The 22589-nt window shown below is 39.7% G+C and overlaps 1 protein-coding gene across 1 annotated transcript; it reads right to left on the bottom strand.

The window, feature by feature from the left end:
• Positions 1-510: 510 nt before the first annotated feature.
• LOC114915645 (uncharacterized) lies at positions 511-16181 on the bottom strand. The gene is made up of 16 exons (XM_083074401.1): positions 16150-16181; positions 15902-16019; positions 6435-6575; positions 5684-5742; positions 4655-5042; positions 4361-4564; positions 4005-4271; positions 3790-3903; positions 3255-3749; positions 3077-3157; positions 2826-3016; positions 2576-2743; positions 2394-2498; positions 2232-2307; positions 2048-2143; positions 511-1960 (listed from the first exon to the last, which is right to left on the bottom strand). Exons 1-16 carry the CDS (start codon positions 16179-16181, stop codon positions 1862-1864), a joined length of 2634 nt encoding a protein of 877 aa, XP_082930527.1. The 3' UTR covers positions 511-1861.
• Positions 16182-22589: the final 6408 nt, after the last annotated feature.

Raw genomic sequence — 22589 nt, 5'->3', positions numbered from 1 at the left:
CAAACACTTGGATCTATCAAGAATTGTTTTCAAAAAATATAGATCCACAAAGGAGACTCAATATATGACAATTTGCACACACAAATTCCAGAATCCAATCGGTAGAAAAGTCTACTTAACCTCAAGGAAGCTAGCCATGCTCTTGATACCAAAAATGATGGAGTAGGGAAGTGAAGTGAAGAGTTGTGCTTCCTTTTCCTTCTCCAATGATCACGGATCTTTGCTCCTTGAATGAATTCCGGAATGAGATTGATTTAGAAGAAGAGATAAGAGTGTTTTCCTAGACTAGGATGGAAGCATCCAAGCAAGAAAAACCAAAAGAAAGCTCACGGCCAAGCTACACTACTACAGGAATGCAAATCTACATCGGTTCTGGAAGGTGATCTACATCGGTTTTATAACCGATGTAGAATAGAGCGACGTAGTAATAAAAAAATTTCTACATCGGTTTTAATTAGAACCGATGTAGACTTGAACAAAAATCTACATCGGTTTTAATTAAAACCGATGTAGATGTGTACTCAAATCTACATCGGTTCTATTGTGGGTTACCTGTATAAACATATTTTATTTATAACACCAAACCAAAACCCAGAAATGCAATCAATTGGATAGGACAATTCTATTGCTGCAGCCATTGTGTATTGAATTTTGATGTTTATGTTCAAATCCTAGCCAGTAGCCACTAATGCAATGAATTCTATCTCTCAAACAGTTTTGGAACCTTCCTCATAAAACAGAAATCTGCTATACTAACCAACATAACCAAATTCCATGAATCAAAAACTAGAAGAAATAGAAAAACAAATCAATACACACATGTAGATTATACTCACTTAAATAACTTATATTTGTTGTGAAGGATGATTCAAATAGTTTCTCTCAAGGTTTGCCTATAACTTTGCATTAGCATGCTATTGTGACGATAATTGTCATTCATTGAAGGGTTAAAAACCGAGAGGTTTACTTAGTAGTTTTAGAAAAAATTTCTGTTTCCATCAACAGAAAATATCTGTCTATTTTTTCCATTTCAAGAACAAATTCTCTTCAGCAATTACAGTATCATTAGTTAAATATTTGTGACATAAAATTTAATACATAATGAATTATGAATAACATTTACTTTAATACAGTTCAATATTCCGCACATAAAATGTTTCTAGTGTAGGTTGAAGATCATAAGTAGTTTATCTGTCAGAAGTCAGAACAACCCATGAGAAAACAATTGAGTCAACTTCATTTCTGATATAAGCTTGTGATTAAAACTTTCTAACCTGTGTTTAAATTTTTCAGCTGTCTATATATATTTCTTATCTTTCAATTAAAGTTTGGCTTATGGTACACTATATAAAACTACGTAAATCTGCTTTACCATATTTGATTTCATTATACACCAAACAATAACTAAACTCCACTGAAACTAAACAATAACTACCACATACACAACTAGACTAAATGCAGTTCCTAAAATAAAATTCAACTTTAGCACTCAACATTTAAATATAATTATCAAAATGAATGAGGATATAAACATAAAGCCCTCAACCTGCCAAGCAAATGAGAAAAATGTAATAAGCATGGGCTACTGGGAAGAACCTGCCAACAAAAGAAAAAAATAACTAAAATAAATAAAAAAAACTAGCTAAATATAAAGATCATAACCTGAGTGTATATACTTCAAGCCTCGAAGAAGCTGATAGAGAAAAAATTGGTAATGCTCTGGAGTTAAATCATCATTTGCTTAATCACAATCAAATTAGCAATAGATCCTCTTGACGAAAAACATGATAACCAAATTAAAAAATAAAGGCAGAAAATTGTTTTGGAGTTATATTATAAACAATCCTAATTAAACTAAAAATCATGCTCTATTTCTAAATTTTTCTAAAAAGAAGGTTGCCCATTGACTCCGAATGTCTTCCAATTTGGTTTCCGGCAATGGTGCAACATCATCAAAAAGCTGTAACATACAATATAATATATTAGTTACATAAAAAACATGTAAATAAATTAATTAATGATAGTAAAAGTAAAAAAATTACATTACCTCAATCCAATCATTTGTTACTTCCCCTTCAATTATGTCTAACATCCAATTCATCACATAATATCCACATTCGTAACCTCCTTGTTGTTGATTACTCTAAAATGAAAATTAGATTGAGTTGTATCAGTAATTTTTAATTTAATAAAAAAATATTTTAGGCATATTGAGGTTACAAATCAATTACCTTAGGATAAATCCAATCTAGGTTCTTTGGTTGTGCTGTAGATCTACCTCCCATGACATTATAGACAACCATAACACTAAGAAAATAAATGAATGTACGTTAGATGGTTAAAATTTATAACAAAGAGCATAAAATAAATACCTGTTAGAAACTAAATTTTACCTTTTAATTAAATTTTTGAATTGAACATTTGGCTTATGATGGAAAGAACAAAACCAAACAGCAACATTCTTTGTCGGACAGAGAACCAATAACTGCCAATGATTTCTACATTTAGGCACAATTAGTTATACAATAGATACATAAATAGACAAATTAAATGGAGTTGACAAAGATGCACTTACTGATCAACGTAAGGAGCAAAGTAAATTTTCTTGGGTGAGTTTTGTAACCTTTCAATGATATAATTTTGAGACTCCGCTTTTTTATTCCCAGATTTTTGAATTGATTGGGGCTCAAGAAATCCATACAAGTCACCATGATTGAGTTCTTCAATTTTACGATTCAAATATCTAAAATACATACAAAAGAAAAAATTAATAGTGAAGGAAATCATAATTAAATAGATAATGACACTAACAATTGTGTACTTACAACATCCATAATTGTATAATTGAGATGTTAAGCATTGCTTGACGTTGTAATAATTCGTATATATCTTGAAATGAAATATACAACGTAAAATCATCATCGCTGATCCCAAATAGACTTGCAGGACATATCACCTGAAATTGGAAACTTGGGTAAGTAGCAAACTTAAAATATAAATATGTTAAATAAATAGTCTTTATATTAGTTAGTCAAGTCACCTGAAATGGTTGTCCAAAAAGTAAGGACTTTGTTGCCTCACGTAACCCAGTGATAGGATCACCATTAGGTTCTGACCTATCAATAGATGGAACTCGTTTATTTGCTCGATGAATATCCTATAGAATAAATCAAACATCAAACATTAATATGAATAAACAATTTGTATTTGTAATTAAAGTTAGTAATAATGAAAAAATAGGAAAAAATTTATACCGTGGTTGAAATAGGTCTGACAAGATGTCTCGGCCACGCAATGAAAGTTTTTAAGGCCTGCCCAACTAGTTGAACCTCTGAAGTAGGTATGGGAACTCGAGCATCAGAATCTCGAACTTCCTCAATGACCACCTTGACCAAATCCTTTGTCAAAGGCACGTTGTGTATAGTTGAACTCCCCTCACAAACTCTACCAATCGCCACTACAAGGGGAGGAATCCCCTCAGTGCATAACTCACACTTATTGGAGATATTTGCATCAACCTCATCTCCAAAGGGATTACCAGGAACTGTAGCACTTGAAGGAGTTTGACAACTGCCTTTAGTGCTAACACGGACCACAATAGCATGATCTACCTCAACTGGAGGAACATCCTGTGACTGTGCAGTACTCATATTTGGGTACTTTTCCATTAAAGTTTTTGTGACCCGTACATATATTTGTTGTGTGAGGGCTTCAAGATCCTGTGGGCTCAATCTAGATAAGGATGACCCCTGTGATAAGTCCAAAGTAATTACCAATAGTAACACCAACCCCAGCTGTACGAACACGACCAGGATGCTCTGGTCGTCCAAGGGCAGTATTTAATATATCCTGACGGCCTTCAGGAATAAATGAACCTTGTGATTCTTTCTCCTCCAACACATTCTACAATAAACAAATTTTGTTTATAATATATCCGAAAATAAAAAGAAAATTACAATAAATCTTCAAATACATAGAGATTAATTTTATAAGAAAATACTTACAATTTTTTGTGCAATTTGATTAGCAGACTCAGAAGTCATCTCTCCAGAGCTTTTTGTGCGAGCCATGTTCCACAACCTATGGCGTGGGGGAGGAGGTGGAGGATCAATGGCTACATCCTCACTAGCACCAGATTGTATTGCTACCTCCTTAAGTCGTTTAAGTTCTCTTTTCATATAATTTCTCACAAGTAGCTCATAACCCCCACGAGACAATAGGTGGGGTGCATTATTAAGTTTCTGGATATCCTGCGCTTTTTTTCTTACAAGCTGCAATAATTTAATAAAACGATAATTAAAAGTGAAATAAAATTACAAATTTAATATACATTTTACAAAAAAAAATAAACACAATTTACCTTCCAAGAAGGGTCATTCCGAATTTCTTTGAATTTCTCCCATTCTTCAGGGTCAATATTATACTCATCACACGGGCTTTTACCCTTATGTTTCCCATGTACCCATTCCCTGGTAAGATAAGACTTGTGCTGCCTAAATTTTGTAGCAACAGCTGAAAGCATTTTACTCTTTAATATTGTAGTATCACTAATGTCATACAATTCCTACAAAACAATTTTAGATTAAACAATTAATAATAATAACATTAAAAATAATCATAATTTTGTCAAATTATGTAAAGGTAATGGAAATACCAATATATCCTGCCAAATCATGTTTTTAGTAGTCTGTGGAACTTCTTTCCAAGAAGGAATTAAAATACTAATCTTGTCTCGAGCAAGGGTTCCCAGATAACTTGCAAATTGGACTTTGTTTGGCCCTGAAACTATCCCAGTAGTGGGATTCACGTCAAGTGATATTTTTTCCCCTTTCATGCGCTTACAGGCTAAGGTTTTCATTCGTGTCGGCTTCCTCTTTTTCTTAGATATAGTCTGTGAAGCAGGGGGTGTAGGAGCAGTGGAGCCTTGAGGAGCAGTGGAGCCTTGAGGAGCAGCGGAGCCTTGAGGAGCAGCGGAGCCTTGAGGAGCAGCGGAGCCTTGAGGAGCAGGGGAGTCTTGTGGATCAAATTGAGTATCCATGTACCTGTTTTGACAAAAATAAAAACCAAGGTCAATTGCAAAATAAGTAATAAAACTAATTAAAAGCATGAAAAAAATGATAAATAGAATATTAAAGTATATATCAAGATATACATAACTTAATGTTCAAACAAAATACATTGTAAATATAGCTTGTAAATCCCATTGCACTTTCTAATAGTCATAATTTCCCCCTAATATATGATAATTGATTATATATAAAAATAGTTATTAAAATTCAAACATGAGTGGTTTTATTTTGTGAACTAAATATAAACAGCATGAAAAAAGTCTCGAGGGATCAAAAGTTTTATACAATTTAGAGTGCAATCAAATTTGGAAAGAAAATCCTAACTACAATGAGAGGAAGTAGAGCATCAATTCGTTACTTTGAGAATCAGGCTGTCACTTTTGGATTCATTACTTTTGAATAAGAAAAGGAAAAGTCGTTCACAAATAAAATCAATCATTACTCTACTAGTGCAGTATAGTAGTATGAAAGATCAAAGAAATGATATTAACGTCTCCTTCTAAAGTCAAATATATATAAAAAAAAAATTCACCTTGGTGTAGTTGTGGACATGTGCCAAACTTTCAGGAATACTCCAACTCTTGAAGTGGCCAAGTGTTATCACTAGATGGTACAGTTTTGGTGCCAAACTCAGATCAACAGCAGTGACTTTCTCCCCAGCAACGTATGGACCCTGGCCATGCCACCAACATATTAGCATCGATAATTAGCCATTACAAAAAAAAAATAATTAACAAAAATAAAATTAGTTTATTATAAATTCACATATGTACATGGGCATTAAGATGGTCATCCAAAGCACTCAATTCAGAAACCAAAGAAAATAATAATTTTATAAAACTAATCTTATTTGAATTTATAAAAAATAATAAATATATAAGAGAAAACCTTAATATTAAAGGCATAAATAGAAAAATATTATTAATGCTAACTTCAAAAGTTAAAATGACAAATATTGAGACAGAGGAAGTTATAAATTTATACACGTGATAATTTATAATTAAATAACTTTATAAAAGCATTTACTCTATTAATACATGTCAATTATTGAAGCAAGACTTGCTCGTATAAAGATCAGACAAACTCGGTAGTACCTACGCTTATGTTTGCAAAAAAAATTTAGCCTATGATTCCTTATCTCGATTTAGTCGTTGTGAATGTGTCATTACTATTTTACAATATTCTACATTTCCATCTGAAAAGAAAAGGAATCCAATTCAAAATAAAAGCTGCAACGAGGCAACTGAGGCGAGTTATAACCATTGGAAGCCCCTTTTAAGTTTGAACATAGTAAAGATGTACAACATATACAACGGAGGCAACACCATTAACAAAGATACTTCTAGCAGAAGAAAAAAAATTCACCTTGGTGTAGTTGTGGACATGTGCCAAACTTTGAGGAACACTCCAATTCTTGAAGTGGCCAAGTGTTATCACTAGATGATACAGTTTTGGTGCCAAACTCAGATCAACAGCAGTGACTTTCTCCCCAGCAACATATGGACCCTGACCATGCCACCAGCATATTAGCATCGATAATTAGCCATTACAAAAAAAAAAATTATTAACAAATGTCGCCACCGGCCCGAAACGGGCTTTCGGCATTCGCGAAGGATGGTTGGACTCTTTTATTTGTTTAAAAATATGGATTGCTAGAATGACTTATTCTCAAACTGAGACCTCGTCAAACGAGCAATTTTATTAAAAGGCTCACCAATCCATGTTAATCCCAAGCGGGACCCTCCATGGATTGGCGGTTTTCATAAAAAGGAAGGGTTCATGGAGTCGCCACCAATGTTTTACTCAAAACATTGGAAAAAGAGGTTTAAGGCAATCGATTCAAAAATCGACTTCGGCCATTACAACCAGAGTCGGGTAAGGGAGTCGGTTACGCGTGGGGAAGGTGTTAGCACCCCACAGCGCCCCTTTCGGGTTCCCTATGACAGATTATTTAAAAATAATAGTGCGAAATTACTAAATTACCCCTATTTATTCTAAGCAATTATAAATTAACTATCTACATGATGACAGTTTAAATATGTACACACAGAAAGCGGTAAAAGAAGGGACTTTAAAGAGATAAACCTTTGAAGCGTGCTTTCTTATATATCTTGACAGAAATTGGGAAGCGTTTTGGCGTTCCCTCCCTCTACAAGACCGCTCGCTCCCTCCTATAAAATTTTAACTATGGAAATCCGGAGGATTTCCCTTCGACTAAGTTCGAATCTCCAAGCTAAATGCTCGGAATTCCAGAACTTCGTCGGATCGACTCCCAGAGAGATTTCTAGGGCAGAACACTGCTCAAAAACCCCAGAATACTCAAGGAGGGAGTCAAAACTGTGTGGAAAAGTGTCAAATGACGTCCCATTGACGTCATATTTATAGGGAAGAGGCTCAATACGGTTTATGAGGGTCAATACGGTCAACATTGAAATTTTGAACTAATACGGCCGTATTGAATTCAATACGGCCGTATTGAAGTTCAAAAAACCTCAATACGGCCGTATTGAAGTTCAGTGCGGCCGTATTGAAGTTCAGTGCAGCCGTATTGAATTCAACGCAGCCGTATTGAAGTCCAGAAACTTCAATACAGCCGTATTGAGTTCAGTGCGGCCGTATTGAAGTTCAAAATGTTCAATACGGCCGTACTGAACCTCTGGGAGGCCGTATTGGGCTTCATTCCTCCCACTTTTCTTATTTTAGCTATCCTAAGACCTCTAGACCTATAGAGAACCCTCCTTGGGCCTTCTGGAAGTCCTTCTGGCTGATCTTCCTTCAGTCTTCGAGAGTCTTCAAGCTTTATTTCCGACCCGGACAATTTTAGGGGTCTACAGCTGCCCCCCCTTTACTTAGTCGGACGGCCTTTTGGTGTACCGGCTGACAAGTAAAGGAGTTGACCCAATTGTCCGGGTGATGTGCCAACCTTCTGACTTGTAGCGTCTTCCGGTGGAAAATTGTTGAGTAGCCTCTCCAGGTTGTTGCATACCTCGGCGCTTCTGACAACCTCGGTAGCTAAGTTTACCCTCTCCAGGGTCAACTTCACTCGACGCCCGAGCCGGAAGTTGAACACCAACGTGCCTTTGACGACGCTGATGGTTGAGTACCGCCTCTCCAGGCCCTACCTCTCAACATGAGGTAGTTGAGTATTGCCTCTCCAGGCCCTGCCTCTTAACATTCAGCAGTTGAGTATTGCCTCTCCAGGCCCTGCCTCTTAACATTCAGCAGTTTGAGTTTACCCTCTCCAGGGTCTGCGTCTTAACATTCGGCAGTTGAGTTTACCCTCTCCAGGGTCTGCGTCTTAACATTCGGCAGTTGAGTTTACCCTCTCCAGGGTCTGCGTCTTAACATTCGGCAGTTGAGTTTTACCCTCTCCAGGGTCTGCGTCTTAACATTCGGCAGTTGAGTTTACCCTCTCCAGGGTCTGCGTCTTAACATTCGGGAGTTGAGTTTACCCTCTCCAGGGTCTGCGTCTTAACATTCGGCAGTTGAGTTTACCCTCTCCAGGGTCTGCGTCTTAACATTCGGCAGTTGAGTTTACCCTCTCCAGGGTCTGCGTCTTAACATTCGGCAGTTGAGTTTACCCTCTCCAGGGTCTGCGTCTTAACATTCGGCAGTTGAGTTTACCCTCTCCAGGGTCTGCGTCTTAACATTCGGCAGTTGAGTTTACCCTCTCCAGGGTCTGCGTCTTAACATTCGGCAGTTGAGTTTACCCTCTCCAGGGTCTGCGTCTTAACATTCGGCAGTTGAGTTTACCCTCTCCAGGGTCTGCGTCTTAACATTCGGCAGTTGAGTTTACCCTCTCCAGGGTCTGCGTCTTAACATTCGGCAGTTGAGTTTGCCCTCTCCAGGGTCTGCGTCTTAACATTCGGCAGTTGAGTTTACCCTCTCCAGGGTCTGCGTCTTAACATTCGGCAGTTGAGTTTACCCTCTCCAGGGTCTGCGTCTTAACATTCGGCAGTTGAGTTTACCCTCTCCAGGGTCTGCGTCTTAACATTCGGCAGTTGAGTTTGCCCTCTCCAGGGTCTGCGTCCGTGTCTTGTGATCACTTCGGCAATGTAAGTTTACCCTTTCCAGGGATTTGAGATGATTTTTTTTGTCTCCACAGTCCACGATGCTGCTTCGACGGTTTTTCTGATTTTGTGCCACTGAGGGCTGGATAACGCAGGGATCCGTCTAGGGGATGTGCAGTCATTCATAGGTTCCTGTGCCCCAACTTGCATTGCATTGTTGGTACCCATGGGGAATTTCTGACTCCTTGGGGTGTAGACACAGATGCTCTCTCTGAGTTGAGCGATGCCTTATGTTTGGCTGACGTCCTTTTGACGTAGGTGGAGTATCCCGGTTGTCCTTATTCGGGCGACTCTTTTTGTTTTCCTGGTTTTGTTGCCTCTGTGTAGGCTATTATCCGCTGGGGATTTTGTCATTGATTTTGATTAGCCTCTTCTGTTAGGCAGATCATCTTGACGCTTGATGTTTGGCTGAAAAGCCAGATTCCGCTTGGGGAATTGTTATTGATCTTTTGGATTTTTGCTTTTTGTAGGAATGCCTCTGAGTAGGCGAGTGGGGATTTAAAGTTTATATATCCCAGAGTATTATTTAGAAAGCCTCTTCAGGCTTAGCTTCACTCATCGCTTGAGTTGGAAAGCTACCTTCCACTGAGGAAGTCTAAGTCCTTTGACTGGATATACTGCTTGGGTGATCGTGCTTCCATTGGGAATTTTGTCGATCTTGCTTTGATAGCTTTCACTGGGGAATTTGGCCCGTGAGTGGAAGCTGAGATATCTCTGGGGAGTATTATTTCGGCGAGCCTCTCCAGGCTCAATTATTCTGATAGAGTATTATTTAGGCGAGCCTCTCCAGGCTCAGTTATTCTGAGAGAGTATTATTTCGGCGAGCCTCTCCAGGCTCAATTATTCTGTACGATGAGTTGCTTTTCTTGTTCAGCCTAAGAATGCAAGCTGAGATGTCCTTTGGTGAGTATTATTTTGGCAAGCCTCTCCAGGCTCAGTTTTTCTGTATAATTTTGTTGGATTTTCTGTATTTTTCCTTTTTGTTGATTTTGGCTTTTTCTGTGTTTTTGCCTTTTTTGTTAATTTCGGCTTTTTCTGTATTTGTTGATTTTGGCTTTTTCTGTATTTTTGCCTTTTTTGTTGGTTTTGGCTTTTTCTATACAGAAATGTCTCTGAGGAGTATTATTTTGGCAAGCCTCTTCAGGCTCAGTTATTCTGAGAGAGTATTATTTCAGCAAGCCTCTCCAGGCTCAGTTATTCTGAGAGAGTATTATTTCGGCAAACCTCTCCAGGCTTAATTATTCTGAGGAAGTATTTTTTCAGCAAGCCTCTCCAGGCTCAATTATTCTGTACAAACTGAGGAGTATTGTTTGTATCCTTGCCTTTTTTCGTTTTCGGCTTTTGTTGACTGCTGTCATACACAAGCAATTTTCTATTTTTTTTATTTTATGCAATTGCCTCGTGGTAAGGTCTTTAAATGTGCAACTAATGTGTGTGATGCACGCGATGCAAGTTTTTATTTTTGTTCTTTTATTTAGAAAAGTGAATGGCTCTCCCTATCCTCTTTTTCTTTGGAGGAGTTTCTGTCATAGACGCGAGGGAGGATTTTTGTGAGCCTTTTATGCAGGAGATTATGGATTTTATAGGAACCCCTCCAATTTTCTTTATTGACCGATTATTAAGGAATTTCATACAATTTTTTTAGAAATACCAATTTAGAGGCATAATCACATGGTCAAGAGAGAAAAGAAATGAATAGATATTTTATTAATATTCACAAGTGTTTTTACAGAAAGATATACAGAAGGAATTTCTGAAGAATGGCTGGCCAGGGTAGGCTATATACATTTTTGGCTTAAACAATTATATCTGTAATTGTCGCTCTTCCCGTTCCCCTAATTGCTTCGGATGAGATGCCTATGCCAGGAGTGTAGATGCTGCAAGACGCTTGCTTCTAGAAGATAATCACTTGAACCGCCTTTCGGTTTTCGATTCAAGTGACCGTTGCTTGCTTTGCTTTTACATCTTATTCTTTTGCCCCTAACTTTTGCCTAGGACGTATCCTAGCGGGGATAATTTTTCCTTTGTTTTGCTTAGTACCCTTGTACTGGCGGGCTTTTTGTTTTGCCCTAACTTTTGCCTAGGATGCCCTTTTTCGGGTTTTCATCCTAGCGGGCTTATGCAAGCAACGTCTTCAAGCATAGTACTTCTTTACCTCGTCAGTGTTGACTGGGTATCGAAGTTCTTTTCCATCCATGTCTGTGAGGATCAATGCTCCTCCTGAGAAGGCTCGTTTTTCCACGTATGGTCCTCCGTGATTTGGGGCATACTTTCCGATTTTGTCCTTTTGAGTTGGTAGCAATTTCTTCATTACCAACTCTCCCTCATGGTAGACTCGAGGGTGGACTTTCTTGTCAAAAGCCTTTTTGGTCTTCCTCTGATAGGCTTGACCACGGCATATGGTGTTCAGCCATTTTCTTCAATGAGGTTCAATTGGTCATACCGGCTTTGAACCCATTCTACCTCAGAAAGTTTTGCTTCCATAATTACCCTTAGAGAAGGTATCTTGACTTCGACGGGTAGAACTGCCTCCATCCCATAGACGAGGGAGAATGGAGTAGCTCCTGTAGATGTGCGTACTGAAGTCCTATAACCATGAAGAGCGAAGGGTAACATCTCGTGCCAGTCTTTAAATGAGGCAACCATCATTTGCCCTATTTTCTTGATGTTCTTATTGGTTGCCTCGACTGCCCCATTCATCTTTGGCCGATATGGGGAAGAGTTGCGGTGTTGGATCTTGAATTCTTGGCACAGTTCTTCCACCATTTTATTATTCAGATTAGATCCATTTTCAGTGATGATTTATTTCTCCATGCTTCCACTAGATTATTCTAAAATCTTTTGGGACAAGAGAGAAGAGAAAGGAAAGATATTTTTGTTCTAAAGTTTGTGTTTTAGAGGGGATTTATTTTTCAAAAATGGTTTTTGTAAGAATGGATGGCCAAGGTAGGCTTATGTGTTTAGGCTTGTTTGATTAAACACTTATGAAGTTAAAAAGTCGTGTTGTGATTCGACAACTTGGATAGCTTTCCTTGAACCTTTATTTTTGAATTCGGTTCATGGTACCATCATGGATTTATTTTTGTTTTTTGATTGTCCTTATTTTTGCCTAAAACACCCTTTTGTGGTGTTTTAGCGGACTTTTGTTTTTGTTTATTTTTGTAACCCTAACTTTTGCCTAGGTCACCCTTTCGTGGGATTCCTAGCGGGTCTTTTGCTCTTATTTTTGCGCAGTCCCCTTTTTGAGTTTTCTGCCGAGCTTCTTTTATTTTAAAGGATTTATTTTTATCCATGATGGCACTTGTCAAGGCCAAGGGAAGGTGCTCCAAGTTGTCACACACACCTCCACATGAAAATGATGTGGGTTTATTATTATTAAGATGATTTTAACCTCATTCATGTTTATTCAAACAGGGTTAAAAATGATGCGGTTTAGAATTTTATTATAAGCAAGAAAAGAAGCAATGAAGAATGATTTTATTATAATCATAGCGGAAACATGTGTCCTTATTTCATCACTGATATGGGTCCCAATGTTGACCTCTTATATCTTTCGGCCATGCCCCAAATTCACAGTCTCTAATTTCTCTTGACGAGCTTCTTAATGTAGCAATCTTTGCAGATCCGGAGAAATGGTCTCCTCATCACTGTCCAACTCAACCCATTTATCCTCAACTTTTGGATCCCGGTCAGAGCGAACAATTACAGACACAATTATTTTATTGGTTCTGTTTAGGTTTAGAATTATTAATGTTAATGGGGAAAGAGAGAAAAGAACAAAAAAGAGAGAAATGTGAAAAATGCCTCTTTATTGATATGTATTAAAACTGTACAAAAACCCTTATTTACATGAAAAGGTTCTCATGATCTCGGGTACTGATCATGAGTCCCTAAAAGAAAAATATGAAGGGGCCCTATCGTGGCTTGTTCTTCTCTCTAATCCTGCTTTGGTCGAGGATTCTTGCTCACGTCGGGCGCTGTCGAATCGAAGGTGACCCATCCGGCATCAATAAGGTATTGGACCTTGTATTTGAGAGCTAGGCATTTCTCTGTTGAATGCCCTGGTGCCCCCGAATGGTATAAACATTTGTCTTGCGGTTTGTACCAATAGGGATGAGGTGGGTCAACCTTCTTTAGTGGAACGTAAGCTAGAAGACGTGCTTCCACTAGCTTCGGCAGGAGGTCGCTATATGTGGTCGGAAGTTTATCAAACTTCTTCACAGGGTTGAATTGCGACTTTCCTGACTTCGAAGTGGAAGAAGATGAGGAAATGGTTATGGCGCTGACTCTTCTCTCCTTCTTCTTCCCAAAGGTCTTCTTAGCTTTAAATGATTGGGAATGTTCAGCTAGCTTCCCACTTTTCAGCTCTTGTTCCACTCTTCCTCCAACATGATGGGACTCATGGTCATTGTGCTCAGCCCCGTGTATGTTGTGGTGACGCATGAGTTCCATCATTTGCGCCATTTGCTCCTTGAGCTGTGAGAGCTCGGCTGTAAGCTTCTTAATTTGTTCCTCCAATGCGTCCATCTTCTTGATTTTCTGCGCGCGCGTGAGGACAGAGAGATGACCAGCCACTTTCTAAAAATGAATATTTAATCTAATTAATTTATGGGATGAATACGCTCTTGACATGAGCTTGATAACCCTCCATTTTTAAGGTGCTGCCCTTTTAAAATGGAATGTTACCACCCTCCTTGACTTATGATCTCTCCATAACGGAGAATCTCGATAATTATGGGTCTCTTTTACTCATGTCAAGAGGTATTGGTGAACCTAGAATGCATGGTTTGTGAGGATGCATGATATCTTATTGGTAATGATGCACATGCTCCTCACTTTTATTATATTTTCACACATGGTTTTTCCTCTCATGTCATGGTTTTTTCATGCATGGGGATTATTCTTTAGACCTTATCACGAGGTTATTTATTAATGCACAAACAATTGCACATAAGCATTTACACAAACAATTCACTCATCCACGAACAGTCACGAGCGAATCACGAGGTAGGGGTATCCTGCAGAAAAGTGCATATTCAAGGTGGTTCTAACTGTTCTCACCGGTCTGAGGCCCCCAAGGTGCCCCCATTATAGGGACCCAATTCCTCTCGTCGTAAGCCGATGGAAAGCTCCAACGCACTGTCGGACTCGAGTTCATGGTTATCACCTTGAGTGATGCTTTCCGACAACGGTCTACGGGCACCTATAGACCCATTCGACAACCGGCCGTACTAACATCCACTCCCTATGGCTTACCACTCATGCCCCCGGGTATAGAGGGAACTGTTGTGTGCAAAGGTTTGTGTGCAGTTTTTATTTCAAACAATTGCAAAAATTTTAAACATACAACAGTTATTTAAAGCCAAATAAATAAAGCATGTTATCATACAAACAAGGGGTAATAAAGTAATTTTAACTATTATTTGTTAAAAATAATCTGTCACTAAATGGGACTGACTCTCGAGGCTTCCCCAGTGAAACGGGCTTTCGGCATTCGCGAAGGATGGTTGGACTCTTTTATTTGTTTAAAAATATGGATTGCTAGAATGACTTATTCTCAAACTGAGACCTCGTCAAACGAGCAATTTTATTAAAAGGCTCACCAATCCATGTTAATCCCAAGCGGGACCCTCCATGGATTGGCGGTTTTCATAAAAAGGAAGGGTTCATGGAGTCGCCACCAATGTTTTACTCAAAACATTGGAAAAAGAGGTTTAAGGCAATCGATTCAAAAATCGACTTCGGCCATTACAACCAGAGTCGGGTAAGGGAGTCGGTTACGCGTGGGGAAGGTGTTAGCACCCCACAGCGCCCCTTTCGGGTTCCCTATGACAGATTATTTAAAAATAATAGTGCGAAATTACTAAATTACCCCTATTTATTCTAAGCAATTATAAATTAACTATCTACATGATGACAGTTTAAATATGTACACACAGAAAGCGGTAAAAGAAGGGACTTTAAAGAGATAAACCTTTGAAGCGTGCTTTCTTATATATCTTGACAGAAATTGGGAAGCGTTTTGGCGTTCCCTCCCTCTACAAGACCGCTCGCTCCCTCCTATAAAATTTTAACTATGGAAATCCGGAGGATTTCCCTTCGACTAAGTTCGAATCTCCAAGCTAAATGCTCGGAATTCCAGAACTTCGTCGGATCGACTCCCAGAGAGATTTCTAGGGCAGAACACTGCTCAAAAACCCTAGAATACTCAAGGAGGGAGTCAAAACTGTGTGGAAAAGTGTCAAATGACGTCCCATTGACGTCATATTTATAGGGAAGAGGCTCAATACGGTTTATGAGGGTCAATACGGTCAACATTGAAATTTTGAACTAATACGGCCGTATTGAATTCAATACGGCCATATTGAAGTTCAAAAAACCTCAATACGGCCATATTGAAGTTCAGTGCGGCCGTATTGAAGTTCAGTGCAGCCGTATTGAATTCAATGCAGCCGTATTGAAGTCCAGAAACTTCAATACGGCCGTATTGAGTTCAGTGCGGCCGTATTGAAGTTCAAAATGTTCAATACGGCCGTACTGAACCTCTGGGAGGCCGTATTGGGCTTCATTCCTCCCACTTTTCTTATTTTAGCTATCCTAAGACCTCTAGACCTATAGAGAACCCTCCTTGGGCCTTCTGGAAGTCCTTCTGGCTGATCTTCCTTCAGTCTTCGAGAGTCTTCAAGCTTTATTTCCGACCCGGACAATTTTAGGGGTCTACAACAAAAATAAAATTAGTTTATTATAAATTCACATATGTACGTGGGCCTTAAGATGGTCATCCAAAGCACTCAATTCAGAAACCAAAGCTTGCTCTGTTCCATCATTTGAATCCTTGCTCTTTAGAAAAGACACAAAAGACCCAAATATCTTTGATCCCCTGCAAATGTATTTGTAGTCAAATTCAGTATTGAAGAACAACTGAATCTACAGTCACTAAATACAGCTGATTGTTACCCTCCCATGAAAACACCATGTGCTTTATGCCAAATAGAAGTCAAACACCTGACTTTTTAGCACCTCCCAACATAGCACCACCCATTACAAAAAGATATCTAAAGTGAAAACAAAGTGCATGTGAACACAAAACCACATCAAAATTGGAAAACTCAACTATTCCTCAGAAAGAACCCTACAACACATATTTCACAAAACACCCTAAACTCCATGAAACCCTAAACATTCATCACAAACTTACGACCAGGTGAGACAAACCTGCTATTCGAAAGAAACACAATGAGGCTTCCAATGCTTCCAGAGAGGCTTCTTCGAGGGAAAGGGGTTGCACAAAACAAACCTTATACCTGAAAATAAAATAATAAAGTTATAGATGATGCTTAGAGAATTTATTCAGGGGCAGGGGATTCAGGGGCAAGGGCTCATGGGTGCGCATGGTAAGCAAATCAAAGAAAAAGGTTTCAGTTCATGCTTACAGAGGGTTATTCAGCAGCAACGGATTTAGGGAAAAGGGCGGGGCAAGGGTGGGGCAACAGCGGAGCAATGGCGGCGCAAGGGTGAGGCAACGGCAGGGCAACAGCGGGGCAATGGCAGGGCAACGGCGAGGCAAGGGCTCATGTGCGCGCTGGGAAAGCAAAGGGTCTCAATATTCAGGAGAAAGGGATTCAGGGACTGCGCGCGCGGGAAGCAAATTAAGGGGCAACAGCGGAGCAACGGCGGCGCAAGGGTGAGGCAACGGCGGGGCAACGGCGGGGCAATGGCAGGGCAACGGCGAGGCAAGGGCTCATGTGCGCGCTGGGAAAGCAAAGGGTCTCAATATTCAGGAGCAAGGGATTCAGGAACTGCGCGCGCGGGAAGCAAATTAAGGGTCTCAATATTACATCGGTCACTAACTTAACCGATGTAGATATTTTGGTGTTTTTGGCTTATTTACAAAAATGCCACCGTGTTTCTAATACTACATCGGTTCCTTCCAAAACCCGATGTAGATTATTGTATTTTTACATCGGTCTCACGTAAAACCGATGTAAATATGCTTATTATTATACAGCTAATTACGATAATGCCACCGTGCCTTATTTTTACATCATTTTTTTGTTAACCGATGTAGATGTCGTGATGTAGATTTGTATTTTTGTAGTAGTGCTAGGAGAAGAGATTTTCCTAATGCTAAGGCTTAGAACTTGGTGACTTTGGGAGAGCACTTTGGCTGAAGTGTATTCAGAAAATTATCATATATCATCAAAGTGATTACATAAGGGTGAAGGTGTCAATATATAGGCCAAATGAGCAAGCTAGTGGCGTTAAATTCAAAGGACCATCTTTGGCGCCAATATTTGAATTTCAAATGGAATTTGAAATTCAAATTTTGGTGTACCATGTGCTCCGCCGAAATTTATGGCAACTAGCATCATCTAAGTTGCATTTGAGACTCATTTGATGTGTATTTAGGTTGCATATGTTCAGCTCATATAAGCTTAAAACATGTGACCTAAATTCATGTCAAATGACACCTTAATGAAACTTAAATTTAGCCTAATTGACTTAATATTGAAAACCTTCTAAATTCCTAATCTAATGGCCTAAATACAATGGCCAATCAAATACAATATAAAGGAAAAATTACAAGGATTAAAATGAGCCCAATATTGGGTACCAAAATCCCAAAGGCCCATGAAGCCCAAAACTAAGCCCAATAAGCCTATGGTCCAAAATGCTACTCTATGTGGTCCAAAATACAAGACCAAATTATATGAAACCTATACTAATATAAAAACAATGAATACATCAATATGGCCCATGTGAAACTCATATTGGGCCTTCAAAGCCCATCGGGCCCATTCGGTCTTGACGGACCCAAACCTCCATGCCTAGCCCATTCCTCTTGGATCTTTTAAGGTGTCACCTCTTGCCTTCCTAGGCATGATTCCGTCAGTGAGTCTCCTCTAAGTCCTTAGCTAGTGTTGGAGCGGGGTATGAGGTCAAGGGTTATTCCTTTAACCAAGTATTCGGGAAGGTGCATGGATCCTTGCGGATAGTCGGTGGGCGAACTCCACAATTGACTTGGTAAATGCATGCCAAGGTCGTGGTAAGCCCGTACCCAGCTGTGCTATACCTGACGAAGGATCTGGACTTCCAATTGCGTAAGTGACATCATCCGAGTAAACCCGAGTGAGGATTATATCCTGTTTAGCTATGACTGAGCGGACGCATTGGGCGTGAAAACGGTTGGGGTGGTTTCGATAGGATGGAATGTCACTTATACAGCTCTATTGTTAGGGAGATCTCCTAGGTTTATGCGTGACGATGCATTAGATGATTGATATGCATTGATATCTGTCATGAGATGCATTTATTGCATTATTGTTAATATGATGAAGTGTGTGGTGTTTGGCTTCATGATTGGTGGATTGTATTTTATGCATGAGTAGTATTGGATAGAGTGTATGGTGTGACTCTATGAATATATGATTGTGTAGTATAGATTATTATTCTATACTTGTATGATTGATTTTTGAACTCTAGCTTACCTTTCAGTTTCCATGTGGATGGACTGCGATGATCATACCTTGTATGGGAGCAGGACAGGACTAGCTTGGAGTTGAGATGACCGTTGCGAGACAGGGAGTTTGATCCTCGTGTTAGAGTTACCATTTTAGGTAACGGTTTTGTCTGTGCTTGACTGGCACTAGGGTCATATTATTTTTGGGATGACTGTACATATAAGGTGTTTTATTTTGTATACAGAAACTTAGTTATTTTTATTCTTATATGTACCTGTATGTATGAGTTATCTAGCTTAATATTTCTCTTAGTTCACTAGTAGTAGTGCGATTCCACTAAGTGTAGAGACCATGGCGGGTCGTTACACTTTTATGGTATCAGAGCCGGTCGAGTCTTTTGGGATACTCTGTGGGGAGTGATCCTTCTAGGTTTCTGTTGTGTCATATCTCTGATATATGTTAGTATTGGTGAGTTGTAGTGGTGAAATGTTACTAAAAGAATGTTTTGGATTCTTTTAGTATGGTGAGGCCTTAGTATGACCAGATTGCTAGGGCCATGGAGATGATGGCCATGGTAATGCAACAGTAGAGTGCTCACTTTGCTCAGATGGAGGCGGGTAGAGCTGCGGCTGAGGCAGCTAGACCAGTGGTCTCTCAGGATGGGAGAGATTTAGCAAAGTTCAGGAGCTATCAGCCTCCTCAGTTCAAGGGGGATTCAGATCCTGATGTGGCAGATCAATGGTTGAGTGATATGAAAAAGATCTTCAGTGTTCCGGGGTCTTCTAAGGAGAGGAAGTTGGCCTATACATGCTGGGGGTGAGGCTGAGTATTGGTGGAAAGGCACCAGGCAGATGATGGAGAGTAGAGGTGTGGTTATAGATTGGGATTGCTTCAGGAGAGTTTTCTTAGAGAAATATTTCCCGGACAGCGTTAGATACACTAAGGAGGCGGAGTTCATGAGGTTACAACAGGGCAGCTTGTCTGTTTCTGAGTATGTTATGAGGTTTGAGCATCTGAATCGTTTCTACTCTCAAGCCATATCTAAGGCTTGGAGATGTAGGAAGTTTGCAGAGGGGTTGAGGCATGAGATGAATAGGGTTATAGTCCCTATGTCCGTAGTGGAGTTTCCTGCCTTAGTTGAGAAGGCAAAGACAGTTGAGAGACAGGAGGGTTTTAGGGTGAGGCACAGTCAGTGTAGTGTTATAGATGTGGAGAAGCCCACATGGATAGAGATTGTTCCCATTTGAGGAATGTTTGCTTCAGATGTGGCAGGCCAGGCCACATTTCCAGAGATTGTCAGATGCCACCGACTCCATCTAGGAGTGCCCCGAGGCCAGTCAGGCCTATGGTTGCGGGGAGAGTGTTTTCTTTATCAAGTGTAGAGACTTTCAATTCATCAAATTTGGTGAAGTGGAAGGGGAAGGCAGCAGGTGAGGATGTTTTGTTCCTGTCTGATTCTGGTGCCACACATTCATTTATTTCTATTGATTGTGTGGGGAGATTGGGTTATCGATGTCTGCATGGCATGTTGATTTTTCTGTGTCTACTCCAGCTTCAATTTCTGTGGTGACTTCAGAGATGTGTGTGAGATGCCCGATAGAGGTGTTTGGTAGGAGGTTCTGAGTGAACTTGATTGTGTTGCTCATGGTAGATATTGACATAATCTTAGGGATGGATTGGTTATCTGCACATCACATTCTTATAGATTGTGCTCGAAGAGAGTTGGTATTTCCTTAGTTGGAGGATGAGATGTTATTGTCAGCGGGTCAAGCTGAGCATTTGATAAGAGATGGAGCTGAGTGCTTCATGTTGTTTGTCATTTTGAGTGTTGAGACGAAGAGGGCCATCACTGGGATTGAGATTGTCAGTGAGTTTCCTGAGGTGTTCCCAGATGATGTGCCGCGATTGCCATCTATGCGTGATGTTGAGTTTAGCATTGATCTGGTACCAGGTGCAGGACCAGTATCAGTGGCTACTTATAGGATGGCTCCAGCTGAGTTGGTAGAGTTGAAGAGACAGATTGAGGATTTGTTAGAGAAACAGATGGTGAGGCCCAGTGTTTCTCCTTGGGATGTCCTGGTACTATTAGTGAAGAAGAAGGATGGTGGGACCCATTTGTGTGTTGATTATCGACAACTGAATAAGTTGACGATAAAGAATAAGCATCTACTTCCGAGGATCGATGATTTGATGGATCAACTAAGGGGAGCTTCAGTGTTTTCGAAGATTGATTTGAGATCTGGATACCATCAAATCAGGGTGAAGGAGAGTGACATACCAAAGACTACTTTCAGGACTAGGTATGGTCACTATGAGTATGTAGTGATGCCTTTCGGTGTCACTAATGCTGATGAGGTTCCACTTGGTGAATCCTCAAAGAAAACCTTCTAATCCTTCTTGGCTCTTTGGAAGTATGGCAAGGAAGGAAACTCCAAGAAGAATCAATGTGACCTATGCTTTGACCAAGCTAAGTCCGGAAGAAGTATGGCAACCTAGCTCTACAAAAAGAGGAGCTCAAGTAGGGTAGAGGTAGGTTGTGTGAGAAACTTTCGGAGGGGAGAGAGTTCAAAGATAGAAATCTCATTCATAAATTCCAAAAGTGACTACAATTCTCGGCCATATAGAATTTATAGGAAAAATTAGGTTAAGGTGAACCATGGGTTAGCCTAAGGTTAAGTGAAACCATGGTATGGTTTACTTAACCTTAGGCGCCCAAAATTTGAATTCAAAATTCCAATTTTGGAGCCAAACCTGGATACCACCCATGTGCACTTCATTTGGAATGTAATTTGTCATCCATTTGAGTTGTATTTCGGTCACACCATGTGCATGTGTGCACATGGCCGAAATGCATTCCAAATGCAAGGCTAATTACATTCTAATGAATATACACATGCAACCCTAATTAAACCTTAAATTCAAATGACCATGAAATGAAATTCCTAGTCTAAGTGGCCGAAATACAAGGCCTAAAAGAAAATACAAGCCCTAAGGCCCAAACCTACACTACTCCTACTCTACTTGGGCTTGAATCAAAGCCCAACTAAAAAGTGTGATGGGCTTTCCTTGAGCTTGGGCCCACTCCTCTTGGATCCTCCTTGCCATAGCCCTAGTAGTTGGGCCCTTGGCCCATGGGCCTCCTCCATCATCCCCTCCCTCTTGAAGAGGATTTGTCCTCAAATCCAAAGCATCCTCCTCTTGGGTAGCAAGTCCTGTAAAGAGAGACAAATCAGAAACATTAAGACTAGGACTAACACCATAATCAGAAGGGAGATCTAGGACTTAGGCATTATTGTTTATTTTGCTAAGGACTTGAAAGGCTCCATCTCCGCTAGGACAAAGTTTGGACTTTCTTTTGGAAGGAAACCTATAAGGTGCAACCAAACCCAGTCTCCTTCCTTGAAGACAACTTCCTTTCTACCCTTATTATTGTATTTTGTATATTTTTCTGTTTGGGACTGAATATGATTCCTAACCCTCTCATGTAATTTTTTGACAAATTCAGCCCTATATGTGCCTTCTTTATGGATAAAGGAAGCAACATCGGGAAGGGGTAATAAATCCAAAGGAGTTAGAGGGTTGAAACCATAAACAATCTCAAAAGGAGACATGTTGGTGGTTTTATGGACCACTCTATTATAGGCAAACTCCACATGAGGGAGATAATCATCCCATAACTTTTTGTTGCCTTTGAGGATCGCCCTCAACATAGTCCTAAGAGACCTATTAACTACCTTAGTTTTCCCATCATTTTGGGGATGACATGTGGTAGAAAATAGAAGTTTAGTTCCTAGCCTTGCCCATAGTGTTTTCCAAAAATGGCTAAGGAACTTAACATCTCTATATGAGACTATAGTTTTAGGTAACCCATGTAGTCTCACAATTTCTTGAAAGAATAACTTAGCAACACTACTTGCATCATCCACTTTGTGGCATGGAATAAAGTGTGCCATTTTACTAAAACGGTCCACAACCACAAAGATGGAATC

The sequence above is a fragment of the Cajanus cajan genome, chromosome 5 (assembly GCF_000230855.2).
Source record: "Cajanus cajan strain Asha chromosome 5, NIPB_CcT2T_4, whole genome shotgun sequence".
Lineage (NCBI taxonomy): Eukaryota > Viridiplantae > Streptophyta > Magnoliopsida > Fabales > Fabaceae > Cajanus > Cajanus cajan.
This window is presented reverse-complemented; position numbering and strand designations above follow the sequence as displayed.